This window comes from Pseudonaja textilis, chromosome 3, assembly GCF_049901715.1.
Source record: "Pseudonaja textilis isolate UNSWEBS1 chromosome 3, rPseTex1.2, whole genome shotgun sequence".
Lineage (NCBI taxonomy): Eukaryota > Metazoa > Chordata > Lepidosauria > Squamata > Elapidae > Pseudonaja > Pseudonaja textilis.
The window spans coordinates 82719150-82732094 of NC_141992.1; the positions used below are offsets into that span (position 1 = coordinate 82719150).

Genomic DNA, 12945 nt, shown 5'->3' on the forward strand with positions numbered 1-12945 from the left:
TATTTTTAAGGAGAAAATAGGAGTGAATTAATGACAATTACAGATGAGACCAAGCTTGGAACGCTATTAAAACCAAAGCTCAGGAAACCATACATTGCAAAGTGAACAATCTCAGGAACTGGGCTAATACAATGGAAACTGGTAGTGCAAAGTTGTGTCTTTGAAAACATTTCTCAGGGTTAGTTTATTTTATATAAAGCATAGATAGTCCTCGACTTACGACTGTAACTCAGCCCGTAATTTCAGTTGTAAGACATGAAAGTCATAAGTAGAGGGACCCACGTGATTGGCCCAATTTTATGATCTTTATTGCAGCTATCATTAAGCAATCATTCATGACTGTCACAGTTATTATGTGAGACAATGCAATAATCAGCCATAAAAGTGATCTGATTGTCAACTGCTCAAATTGCAATCATGTGATGAGGGAGGAATGAATGAAGTTATAAATATCTTTTGGGGGAGGGGTCTGTAACTTCAAATGGTTGCTAAGTGTCCAGTCATTAAGCAAGAACTACCAGTATAGGGCTACCAGATCCAACTATGTAAAGGTTGGAAGGTGGAAAAAAAATATTTATATATTTAAATATCTTTTGCTGACATCCCGTGGTTGGCTGGATTTTTTCAGACCAAACTTGGTAGTCCTAATAAATATGTGAAGAGTTGTGTATGTATTGTAGGGAGAACAAGATGCTTTAACTGGTTGGTATGTATGTGAGCTAACAGCCATTTTGTTGAGCTACCTTATGGTTGATGAATAATGAGTTTATAAACTCGACAAATTCTGACTTTACTGAAGTTGGGGATTTACTGAACTATGGATGAACAAACAAAGGTTTTTATATTGTAAGCCGACAGTGTTCTGAATCTGATTGCCTAGAGAAATTTAAGTATTGTATGAACCTCAATTTTAGTAAGTACTGTAGTCAGTTAAAAAGCTGACCAAACGTACATCAAACAGGTGACCTTGAAAACTGGCTATACTCAGAAGATTGAAATAGGAATTTGTGCTTCCCTAAATGCAAAGTCTCTAGACAAGTGGGCTGTTGGCAGGAAAAAACAGCTGAAGGAAAGTCTAAGATAAGATAACTACAGCTTTCTACTCTTGGGGTCCAACATTCTTTATCTTGAAGGCCTCCTGCTATTTTTTCCCCCAGCTAAACCACTTCCTCTCCTGCTGGCATACATATTGCCCTTGATTTAAACCTCCAGCAAGGGCCAGGGTGAAACTAATGTGTTGAACAGTTTGCCACCCTGTATCTCCACTTTACATTTCCTTATTCATAGCAGGGAAAGGGTTCTGTAATACAATTCGAGGGTTCTGTAACACAAATTATTGTGTGAATGTTCAGGACAGTTTTAGTCCACCTAGTAACTTGCAAGTGGATTAATCCATAATTTTCATCCGCATAGGATGGGGGAATATTGCGCCAGGGAAATTGATCCCCGTTTAATAAGCTGGTGTTGCAAAATGGGAAAAGGAGAATCTGATCTGCATCTTTAGAAAATCATTTATTGGGCAGGAAAAAGTAACCATGAGATCTGAACAGCTTTACAGGACAAGAGAAAAGGAGAGAAGAACATTATAGGGAGTCCTTCACTTATGGCCACAATTGAGCCTAAAGTTTCCATTGATGAGCAAGGCAGATGTTAAGTGAATTTTGCTCCATTTCAGAACCTTGTTTACCATAGTTCTTACATGAATAATGTCATTAAGCAAATCTGGGTTCTCCCGTTGACTTTGTTTGTTGAAACCTGGTTAGAAAGGTTACAAATGGTGATCTCACAAATCTGGGACAGTGTAACTGTCCTAAATACATGCAGAGTCCAAAATTTGATCCTGTGACCACAAGGGTGCTGCAGTAGTTATAAGTGTGGAAACCAATCATAAGTCAGTTTTTCAATGCTGTTGTAATTTTGAACAGTTACTACATGAATGGTTGTAAGTCGAGGACTACCAGTAGTAAGTATAAATGGAACTATTATCTAAAGAAGCTTTAGGCTTCAAGAAAGGCAGAGAATCTTTGATCCATCAATGGGGCTTCAGAAAAAGAACAGAAGTTTCAAAGATGGGAGGGGAAATATTATCTTTTCCAGGTAGTTTGCTATATCAGAAAAAGGAAATGGAGTGGTGACGATTTAAAGGGATATAAAATGAAGTCAAAAAGATCTTATGATCCCAATAAATGCCCATTCAAAACTAAATTTGCTGGATGCCAAGAAGTAGCTTAAAGCTCAGCCCTACATATCCCTTAATATATGTGTCATATTACTTTTTTCCTATTTTATTTGATTTTTATCTATCTTATTTGTTCTTTCTCTCATTTTATTAATCTCATTTTTTAAATTTTTTAGATTGGTCTTTGACTTATAAATTAAAAAAATAATAATGAAATAAGTTGCTTAAAACAGCTACAATAGACAGATGACCCAAATAATGAAACCAAATCATTCCTAGTCAGTTCATTTCACATGGTTTACTATTACTTTATATTTCTGTAATGGTCTGTAGGAAATTCAGAGCATATTAACAAAATAATGACTTTTTCCCCGCTCTGATGTTTCAAGGAACATCCCATCAAGGCGGCTATTCCCACGAGGCAGTGGTATACGCGCTTCAGAAATGTGGCATTCGTCATATCGACACGGCAAAACGATATGGCTGTGAATCGCTCCTGCAGAAGGCTATCAAAGAGAGTGGAATAGCACGGGAGGATCTCTGGATAACAACCAAACTCTGGCATACTGACTATGGCTATGACAAAACAAAACAAGCCTGCTTGGAATCTTGCAACAGACTTGGGGTGGAATATCTAGGTATGAAGCTGGCTTTTGTTTGTTTTTTATTCCTGTTCAGATTATTATAGTCATAAAACTTGGTGCACGTTTAATATATTTTTCTTATTGCATCACCTGTAACAACATGCTTTTATGATTGCTCTGGATCACAAATAAGAATTTTTAATGGGGAGATTATTCCTTTAGATTCTTTAGCTAATCTCTTTAGCATAGGAAAGAAAACACATCGTAACAAGGATTAGAAGGTTATTAAGATAATTTGTCTCCTTAGCTTTGAATGATTGATTATGTGCCATCAAGTTGGTGTCAGTTCTTAGTGACTTAACATAGATTTTCTCTTGAATGATCTATTCCCCAACTGTTCCTTCAGGTGCAGCCATTGCTGCTGTATCCATTGATGTTGTAATTGAGTCAATCTTTCCCAACATTATAGACTTCTCTAAAGAGCTAGGTCTTCACATAATATGAAAATTGAAGCCTGATAATTTGTGCCTTGACCGAGACTCTGAGTCGATTTGTTCAATTATCCATTTCTTTTTTTGGGGGGTGGTGGTGGTTATTCATGATTATCTATTCTCAGAACTCTTCTCCAGTGCCAACATGAAAAAGTCTCACTAATTTTTCTATCCTGTTTAATCTTAATATTGATGAAATTGCAGTACTCTTAAAGCACTCCCCCTTTTAAGTTAAAGCAGAAAGGAACAATTCAGAAAAAGGGTCATGTGATCTGCATTTCTTACCTTAAATCAGGGGGCCCCAACAGATTTATCCCCACTACTGGGCCATGGCTTGTTTGGAATAGGGCCTTGTGAGCGGCTGGCTGGCACACGCACACACGTGAGCAGCGGGCCAACACACATGCTCAAAGTTTGAGTTATGTGAGCAGCAGCTGGTGTGCATGTGCGCAGATTGAGTTTCATGAATGGCGGGGTGGTGTCCCTCTCCCCTCCCCTGGGCTGCCAAGCAGTGAATGTTGAGAATGCTGTCTTAAATGATTGCCGCTGTTAATAGCAATGTTATTAGTGATGTTATCTGCTATAGATCTTAAACCAGCATTTAGCTGCTTGCTGTCATAAGATCTCTATATAATAGGACTAATTTGTACTGATCTGTTTTTCTTAATTTTTCTTACAAATAGGGAACCTCAAACTTAAACCTAGAAAGATTCTGATGAGACTTAGTGGTACACCCATAAATTGTATAATTAATCTGTTGCAAACAATTCCTTATCCCCTTGTTACAACATTGTGATTAATTTGCTTGAGGAAAAAGTCACACTTGATACAAACATTCTTAGCATCCCTAGTTTGCATCAGAAATCAGTATGGATGAAATCCTTCCCCAAGGAAAATCAACATTTTAGTTGGTTCAGATTGGACCCTTAAGCCAATATATTTTGACATGGTATAACCATTGTGATGACAGTTTGTGGCTTAGCATGTTTTGTGAGTACAGCCAGAAATTCAACCCCTGCCACTGTAAAGCAAGCAAGCCATAGTTTAGAACAAGGGTGTCAAACTCGCATCGTCACGGTGGTGTCACGTGACATATCGGGACTTTTTTCCCCTTAGCTAAACTGGGCGGGGGTGAGGCCAGCACATGACACATTTGGCCTGCGGGCCACGAGTTTGATACCCCTGGCTTAGAATTATCAGGAGATTTTCTTCATTAAGAATTAGGAAGAACTGCAGAAAGACCTCACGTGTCCCAAACTCCTTCTAAAAAGAAACAAGAACCAGAGAAAGGAAGCATTAACTCATACCTTTTCTATGTTTGTGTGCATTAGATGCATTAAACTAGTTACGGATAGCCTAGTCATCTGGTTTTGATTCAAACCGAAGTAGGGTCTTGAAATATTCTCCTTGAATTAATGCTTTTTGTCATGCTAAATGGGTTTATTGAAAGTTTTCTTTGCATTCAGAAAAGGATGTAGTTTCTCTTCTGTCACAAATACTGAAGAATATTCTCATAAACAAAGAACTAATGATTAAATACTGTCTCAACAAACGGTTTTATTTTTCTTTCCTATCTTTTAGTTTCTCTAGAGTTTTTTTGTCTTTGTTCTTTTGTTTTAATTTGGTTTCTAGTGCTCAATACTTCACAAAGGAAGATTGGCCCGACAAATTACATACCAATAAGAAATTGAAAATGTGCCAGATTGTGGGAGCAGTATTCTAACATTTGTTTTCATGTTTTTTATTAAACTATGATTTTTCACAGTTGTTATAATCTGGCTTTAGGCGTTCATTGACAAACATTGGAAACAAATAAAATGGATTTAGAGGTTGGATTTAGAGTTTGCATTCCTTGAGATCTGGACTCATGATATCATGATAACATCTCTTTACCCCATATCAGAGGTGTCAAACTCATGTTGTCATGGTGGCATCATGTAACATATCGGGACTTTCCCGCCCTTCTCTAAACCAGGTGTGAGCGTGGCCAGTGTGATGCATCTGGACCGTGGGCTGGGAGTTTGACAGTCCTGTCTTCATCCTTTTTTGCTGAATATATAAATGGTGATATTCTCTTCCATGTATGTTTTTCTGTTTCTTAATAACCTTACCTTTTATTGTGCTGGGAATTCTGATGGAATTGCAGATATTAGTTAACTAAATATGCTAAACTAAAATGCTGATAGGCTTGCATTTTGAATGAAGATGAACTTCTCTTCTAAGCCCTGACAATGCCTGGAGAATAAGTAGTCACTGAAAATTAATGAGATACCAAGGGCGGCTTGAGAAGGCAGATTACCAGGTTGAAAATCTATGTACAATGAAATGTTTTATTTTTGTTTGTTTATTTCTGTTTGTTTGTTTATAGACATCCTAACCTAAAATTCCTATTTTTCCCTTGTGTAACTTCATTTTGATTATCTACACTGAATAGAAATGTAAAATTCAAGAAACTGGTTTCATTGGCGCAGGTGTTTGGTAGGAAACTGTTGTGCTAAGCTAAAAGTACATATAATACAACAGAATTTTTTTTTCTTACAATGCTTAGTATCAGTAACAAAGAATATTTGCAGCTTATTGCTCATTTAAATCCTGCTGATGTCACTAAGAAGATTAATATAATTCCCAGTGATTTTAAAGATATGTGATACATGTTTAAAACAATTCCCATGGGAATTGCTGATCCATAAACATGCAAGAAACAACATAATTAAGCTCAAATGTCAACACAGTAGCACATACAGTCAACTGTTCTTGAAAACAATCTGCAAAACAGAAATAATATGATACTGCTTAGTGATACCATACTGGAAACAAGCTTTGTTTTACTTTCTTTTATGTGTACTCTGAATGGCATATCATACCAATCTTTTTCCTAAAATGACATTTCAAATTAAGATGATGTTCAAGATGCATTTCATGCTAGAATATATCAGCTTTTCTAATTTTAATTCATTTGCGTGTTAAGCATGCAGGCCCCGTAAGAGTAGAATAACAGAATTGGAAATCTTCCAGTCTAACCCCCTGCTTAAGCAGGAACCCTATAACATTTCAGACAAATGGTTGTCTAAAGCATATCTCCTGAGCACATTTGGCATGGGACCTAAAGGTTTATTTTTCATGCAGCTTGTTCTCTTGCATGGTAATTGCATAAATTTTATATTTGGGGTGTGTGTGGAGAAATGCTATATTTGCAATTTGCAATGAGGTCGAAGTTCATCGTCTATAGTTTGCTAAGAAGGATTTGTTATGGCCATTTTTTTAAATGTTGCATAATAACCTGGCATAATTTACAACATAACATGTTATAATTATCCTATCAGTTACACATCAGAGTACAGGCATCTTAATAAGCTTTTTGATTTTACTTTTTGCCTGGGCCTTACACAAAAGAGGAAGAAAAGTTGAAAATCACAATGAACATTATATGGTTGACCACAATTACCTTAGTAGGTTAAAATTATATAGCCTGCTGTATAAATGCTACATAAATTATACCACCCACAAATATTCTTGTGACTGCTACAATCCTCGGACACTGAGTTTTTTAAACAAAAAAAAATCAAATGACTCAAGCATAGCTTGAAGCTATATTTGTACATGGCTACCCTTAGCAGAGCTATTTTTGTGAGAATCTAGAAAAGTGGTTTTCCTGGATATTAAGATGGGACATGAGAATTAGAATTGTATAAACAAGACTTTGTGCTATATGTTCTGCATACATCATTAGGCTGGTTGGTTAATGAAAAGTATAAATGCAATAGGTTTGTCTGTTTGTTTGTTCGTTTAGATCTTTATTTAATACATTGGCCAGATGCACAAGTTCCTGGAAAAAGCAGTCGAGAAGTCAGGGCAGAAACTTGGCATGCCATGGAAGAATTGTATGAGAAAGGTAAGATGATTTCTGTAATGCATTTCGGTTTTCCACATGAAATTTTTATATAAGTTTTATTTTACCCTATTGTTTGATTTGTAATTTATCTGAATTCTGTTATTCATCCTCAATCTTGGGAATATCACTGAATAAGTACTTGATTTGCAGATTTCTTTTTTGAGCTCATTGTTCTTATAAAGCATCTGAATTGAAATTGTGGGAAAGCTTGCACATTTTTCTTTTTGGTCAGGCGTTCATCGGGTGAACACTATTGGCATAAAAATGAAGTGCATGCAATGAGGTGGCAGGTATGAGAAGAAACCTCTTTTCACTATTAGCTGTCTCTCCTCCTACCCCTAATTCCTTTAAAAGGGCAGAAGCTTGGTTTCATCCGTCATATAAAAGCTTTGACATGTATCAGCGTATGACTTCAGTACTGAGCGTTTTATATTAGATATAAAAACAAAGATCCGTGACTTATTTTCAACTACTTACCCATCAATCCCAAGAGGAAAAATTATGCTTTCAGTTTTATGTTAATCTTTAAAATCGTCTAAATCAGTGGCTGCATTTATAACCAAACATTTCTAGCTTCAGTGTAACCCATTCTCACATCTTCTGCTACTGGCTATAGATATCATTGGTCTTTTTTGTCAATAAATATACTGCATGCTTTTAGTATTCTTGTGCTTCCCATGGAAAAGTATTTTGGGACAAAAGAGGACAACCTCAATAATTATTTTCCCATCTTTGCATATGCCCTTTGAAACAAAGTGATGAATACAAAACAGCTGACCTGGATTTTATGCACCACGCCCAAGTGCTTTAGTTATTCTTGGGTTTGTAGTCTCTTGAACATACTGAGTTCCAGTATTATTAAAGTGGAATTCTGATAAGCCCTAAAAATGGGTTGTGATGATGGATGGAGATTTTATTTGTGTAGCGATTTCATATTTGTGGTTTTTAAGTCCTTTGAAACAAAGAGATGAACACAAAACAGCTGACCTGGATTTTATGCACCACACCCAAGTGCTTCAGTTACTCTTGGGTTTGTAGTCTCTTGAACATACTGAGTTCCAGTATTATTAAAGGGGAATTCTAATAAGCCCTAAAAACGGGTTGTGATGATGGATGGAGATTTTATTTGTGTAGCAATTTCATATTTGTGGTTTTTAAGACATGGGCATTACTTTAATAACTCAACGAAGAAGTGTAACTGAAGATTATTCTGTTAATTGTGTTTTATACTATTTCTTTGTGTGAGAATTGAATTTCTTTTCTCAAACCCTTGCTCATATTAGGTCACAAGTGGTTCTGACAATAATTCAGCATGTTATTCTTTCAAAATGAAAACTGATTCTAAATAGTTAAATGGTGTCAGGCCTGCCACAATGTAAATCTCTAAATAAAGACGGTCCTTGGCTCCATTGGTTGAGAAAGGTATAGTTTTATTACAAGTCAAGTGTATTGCAATAATGCGAAGCCAGAACTGAGAATCCCATGCCAAAACTCCTAATTCAATTCAATTCTTTGAAAAATTCAATTCTTCCCTTCCTTAGCTGTCTCTGTCTCCACCCTGTGCATCCAATCAGGTTCAGACAATATGTTTTCATAACTGTCAGTCCAGGCATAATTTGGTTTGCAGGTCCCTCCTTCTTCCAGTTGGGTGACTTTGAGGCACCGTCTTGAGGAGATATAGCATTCACTTTCATTTCCTCAAGCATTCCCCTCCCTTCATTATCCCTCTCCCCACAGTTCATGGCAGTCTGTCATCGCATAGCAATGAAGCATAAGCAAGCATAAAGTGGCAACCGACAAATAGGTTACACCAAGCCATCTTGTAAAAAGCTGCATTATATGAACAGCAATGAAAAACATGATGAGCCACAAGAATACAATAAGAAAAGGATTCTCAAACTTCATGATGCCATCATTCTTTCAAGATTTAGATAGAACTGAAGTTAGGGTTCTTGTCATTTTGATATCACAAATTCAGTAATCTGCTCTATGTCATACAATTTAACCAAAGTTAAACTGAATCAATTGAAAACTGCACTGGCTTTCAAATGTTAACAAAAATTTTTTCTCTATGAAGAACTCCTTTTTAGAAGTACGGTTAATTCTTGAGGATTAGATTTATTTCTGGTTATTGAACTGAAGACAAAGAGGCATTATTTTATATCCTTGTTGGGCAGGGCCAATGAAAATATTGTATGGGTCTTTAAGCAATTGTTCCCCTTATGTAACATTTTCCTCCTTATTAATATTGCTGAAGTGATAAACCAGTAAGTAAGACAATATTAAAGGCTTTATGAGATTTTTAAAAGCCCTTATTCTGAGGGAGATGGGTCATTCAAAAATGTGAAAAATAAATAAATAGGAAATAAAATAAAAGGGATGATTCCTTTTCCTCATTGATTACATACTCTTGCTTAGGAAGTTAACTGGGATAATACACAATTGTACCCAAGAGTTCTCTCTATGTCTACATTAATGTTTGAGAGAAGATTTATTCTATGAACTACAGCTATGCATATCAGTGTCACTTGAAAAGAAATCAGTAGAAGTTAGATTCTTTTATTGGCTTAAGTCCCAGCATTTGTTATGCAGTTGAACAAATAAGCCAGAATATTATATTTTTCCTTGTCTTTGGGAAAGTCAAGAGTTCAGTCATCTCAGAGCTGTGGCTTTGTATTTGTAGTCAAAGTCCAATCTATGTCAGATTCACTTTGGGCTTTCCTTCCTTCTCTGTCTAGACAAACAGGGAAAATGTTAGTCTTTGGTTTTGCTGCTTTATGTCCAAAAATTAATGGTTACTTTTCATTAATCAACTAGATAATACCTCTGCCTTGCTGTTCTTCTCTCCCATTTCCTCATGCATATTACCGTAATTTCACCAGTCTATCCATCTATACTAGGTTGAATACTTTATGAGGAATTAAAATTGGATGTTGGAAGCTACCTTAATTTATCACTATAATTCAGAGCTTTTTACTTCTTATGGAGTCATCTACCCTTGCATGTTATTTGCTATTTTTCCCCTTCTTACATTATTCAAATTAATGACATGTAAATCTCATGTGAGTTAAAATAGCCTCCGTGTTTTCTGGTCTCATCTGCTCAACAAATCATCATTTTTCTGTCTTGTAAGAAGCACACTTTTAGAACCTCTGGCCATGTGTTTCTGAAATGATAGGCAAATGTTAATAAAAGTAGAGCTTTAAATGCAGTAGCCCGAGAGGAGAAAAAGGATTAAATAATTCATTTGCATAATTAACCACTAAACTTTCAGTTGACATTCAGATAATACTTAATTGTACTATTTGTCTTATGGCACTGATCTGGGATTTCTTGAACTGTCTTTTAATTTACATTCTTCCTTTGATTGTTCAGCCTTTGCAATTCTAACATACCGTATATTCATGCAAGGGTAAGTGCTGTTGAACATTCTCATTTCCTTCTGGATAAATATGTATTGGATTACATTTGAAGAATGAGAGCTGAAAAAGGTTTTATTTCAAATCTTTCCTACACACAAACTTATCTAGATTGTCTTAGAAAGCCAGTGATAAGTTTTACAAGGATTTTGAAAAGACTGTTGACTTGACTTAATAGCTTTTAATATTTTAGAAATAGAATTTAACTTAATTAACTTAAAGTAAGTTAAATAGAATTTAACTTACTTTAGATATATGATTTTTTTTGGTAAATATTATAATTAATTGACTATTTGTGTCTGTAAATTTGGGTAGGTGGTTTTGATTGTTGCATTAATTAGAACATTTTGAATCCAAAACAATTTGACTGGTAACTTTCCTGAGATTTCAGATTTTCCATTTTCTAGCAACAATCGGCCTTATCAATTAAATTGCAGCTCAGCCTTGTAATTCCTGTTCTTTCTCCAGTGTCTTATCATTTGCTATTCATTTTCATAATACCCAGTTCCATTTTATTATACAGTATACATTTAAATGCTTCCATTTTTAAAATGAAATGTATAACCATGTAGTTCATATTTCATAGGATATGCTATGGAAAATGGGAGAAGGAGTAACAGAACCTGGGAGTGGGGTGAGAAAAGGAATCAGCCTAGAATCCCTATGGTGCCACAAACAATCTAAATTCAACTCTCCTTGAGTGCCCTCAGCCCTTATTTAACCCTAAACAGGCACTGACCATCAATTGAGAAGATTCTTAGGCATAGACTATAACAATAAATCAGTTTAATTGAGCCTGCATGTGGACAAGATATTTTCCTTGTTTAGAATTTTGGACTTATTTAGGCCCAACATGAGAAGGAAAATTGTGGACATTATATATATGGATGTTATACATTTGATAAGTCAAGCTGAAATGTTCCAGTCCATTGTTTCAGTGTGCCTGAACTTTGCAACATCATGCCAGATATAGTTTCTCTTACCTGCCATCTTCTGCATGAGACTCCACCTCCAAAAATCATAGTATAATACTTGGCAGTTTTAAGATGCACACTTGGGGTACCTTAGTTTGGGGAAGGCTGTTCTGGTAGATTTGTCAAGAGCTAAATTGGTTGTTGGGAATTCACCACCCTCAAAGCTGAAATAAATTCATAGAATTTGTTATTTACAATACCTATGAATGTAGGCAAGATCAAGATATGGAATTCCTTAGTATGCCCAAAGCTGGGATGGATAATTTTTCATAAGTAATCTATAGATTTACCTGTATTTTCTAGGCTCTGAAAATATTATAACTTACTATAAAATATAGTGTTACATGCTAATTAGGAGCACCACAATATAAGTACACTAAAACAACAAACCAATAATATAGTGCCTAATAATAAATCTGAGAAATCAGATATCACCTGAGTAAAGTTGTTAGAAAATCACACTTCGAAGTCCCTTTAAATATTTTATGTTCAGTTTCTGGAGGGACATCACAGAGAAGATCATTTGACTTTCAAGAAGGAACCTATTCTACAATATAGGTGTAATGATGGAGAAGCATTGTTTTTTAGTTTCAGCCTCCTTTTATTTCAAATGGGGCACCATGAGCAATTTCTCCTTTGAGGATTCAACCTGGATGGGTTTAATCTCTTATGATCTTGTAGGTACATGGGTATCAAATCATATGGATTTCTTTAATTCAAGGTTTTATTGAATTGCTAAAATAAATTCCTCTCTCCTGGGATGCTTTTAGTTATGTGCTACTGCTCCAAAGTGAAGATCTAGGACATGGCTACAAAGATCTCCTAAACAACTTGTGCCAGTCACTCTCAGCCCAATTCACCTCAGGCTTTTTTGCTGTGGGGAATCAGGAAGAGGGAGGTGTGTTGGATATGTTCACCACCTTGAGTTATTTGTAAAAGGCAGGATACAAAAGAAAAAATCCAAAGTTGTGTGCTTAATAATTCTGATGTGCTGCTGATTATTCTGTGATTATGTTTACCATATGGTTGTGCATACTGCAATCGACTATTAGATCTCCATAAACTATGACAAATCTTTGCTGAAATTGTGCTTTACATATCACTGATTAATTATCAGAATGTATTATCTTGGTAATAGTAACATTATGCACACTAAATCTTGCCCTGAGGATTACCTTGCTTACTAGTCTCTCCTTCCTTCCTAGGATAATAATTGGGCTCCCATTCCAACAGCATCAAATTTTGATTTTTAGTTTAATTGTCACATTAAAATGTGACATTAAAATGACAATTATAATGTTGGAACTAGTCTAAAATCTAACTTTGTAAAATATCTTAGCATAGACTACATATAGAAGCTGAGCATAAAGAAAGGGGATGAGATTTGTGAATGTCTTTTGCACTCT

At 35.6% G+C, this 12945-nt stretch overlaps 1 protein-coding gene across 4 annotated transcripts in view; it reads left to right on the forward strand.

Annotated features, from left to right (window-relative positions):
* LOC113436154 (uncharacterized) overlaps window positions 1–12945 on the forward strand; it is a 72381-nt gene that overhangs the window by 18329 nt on the left and 41107 nt on the right. For all 4 annotated transcript variants that reach the window (XM_026700408.2, XM_026700407.2, XM_087930262.1 and 1 more), the window contains exons 2-3: window positions 2569–2817; window positions 7045–7146. In XM_026700408.2, the coding sequence (XP_026556193.1) occupies window positions 2569–2817; window positions 7045–7146 (351 nt within the window). The remainder of the gene's footprint in view (window positions 1–2568; window positions 2818–7044; window positions 7147–12945) is intronic.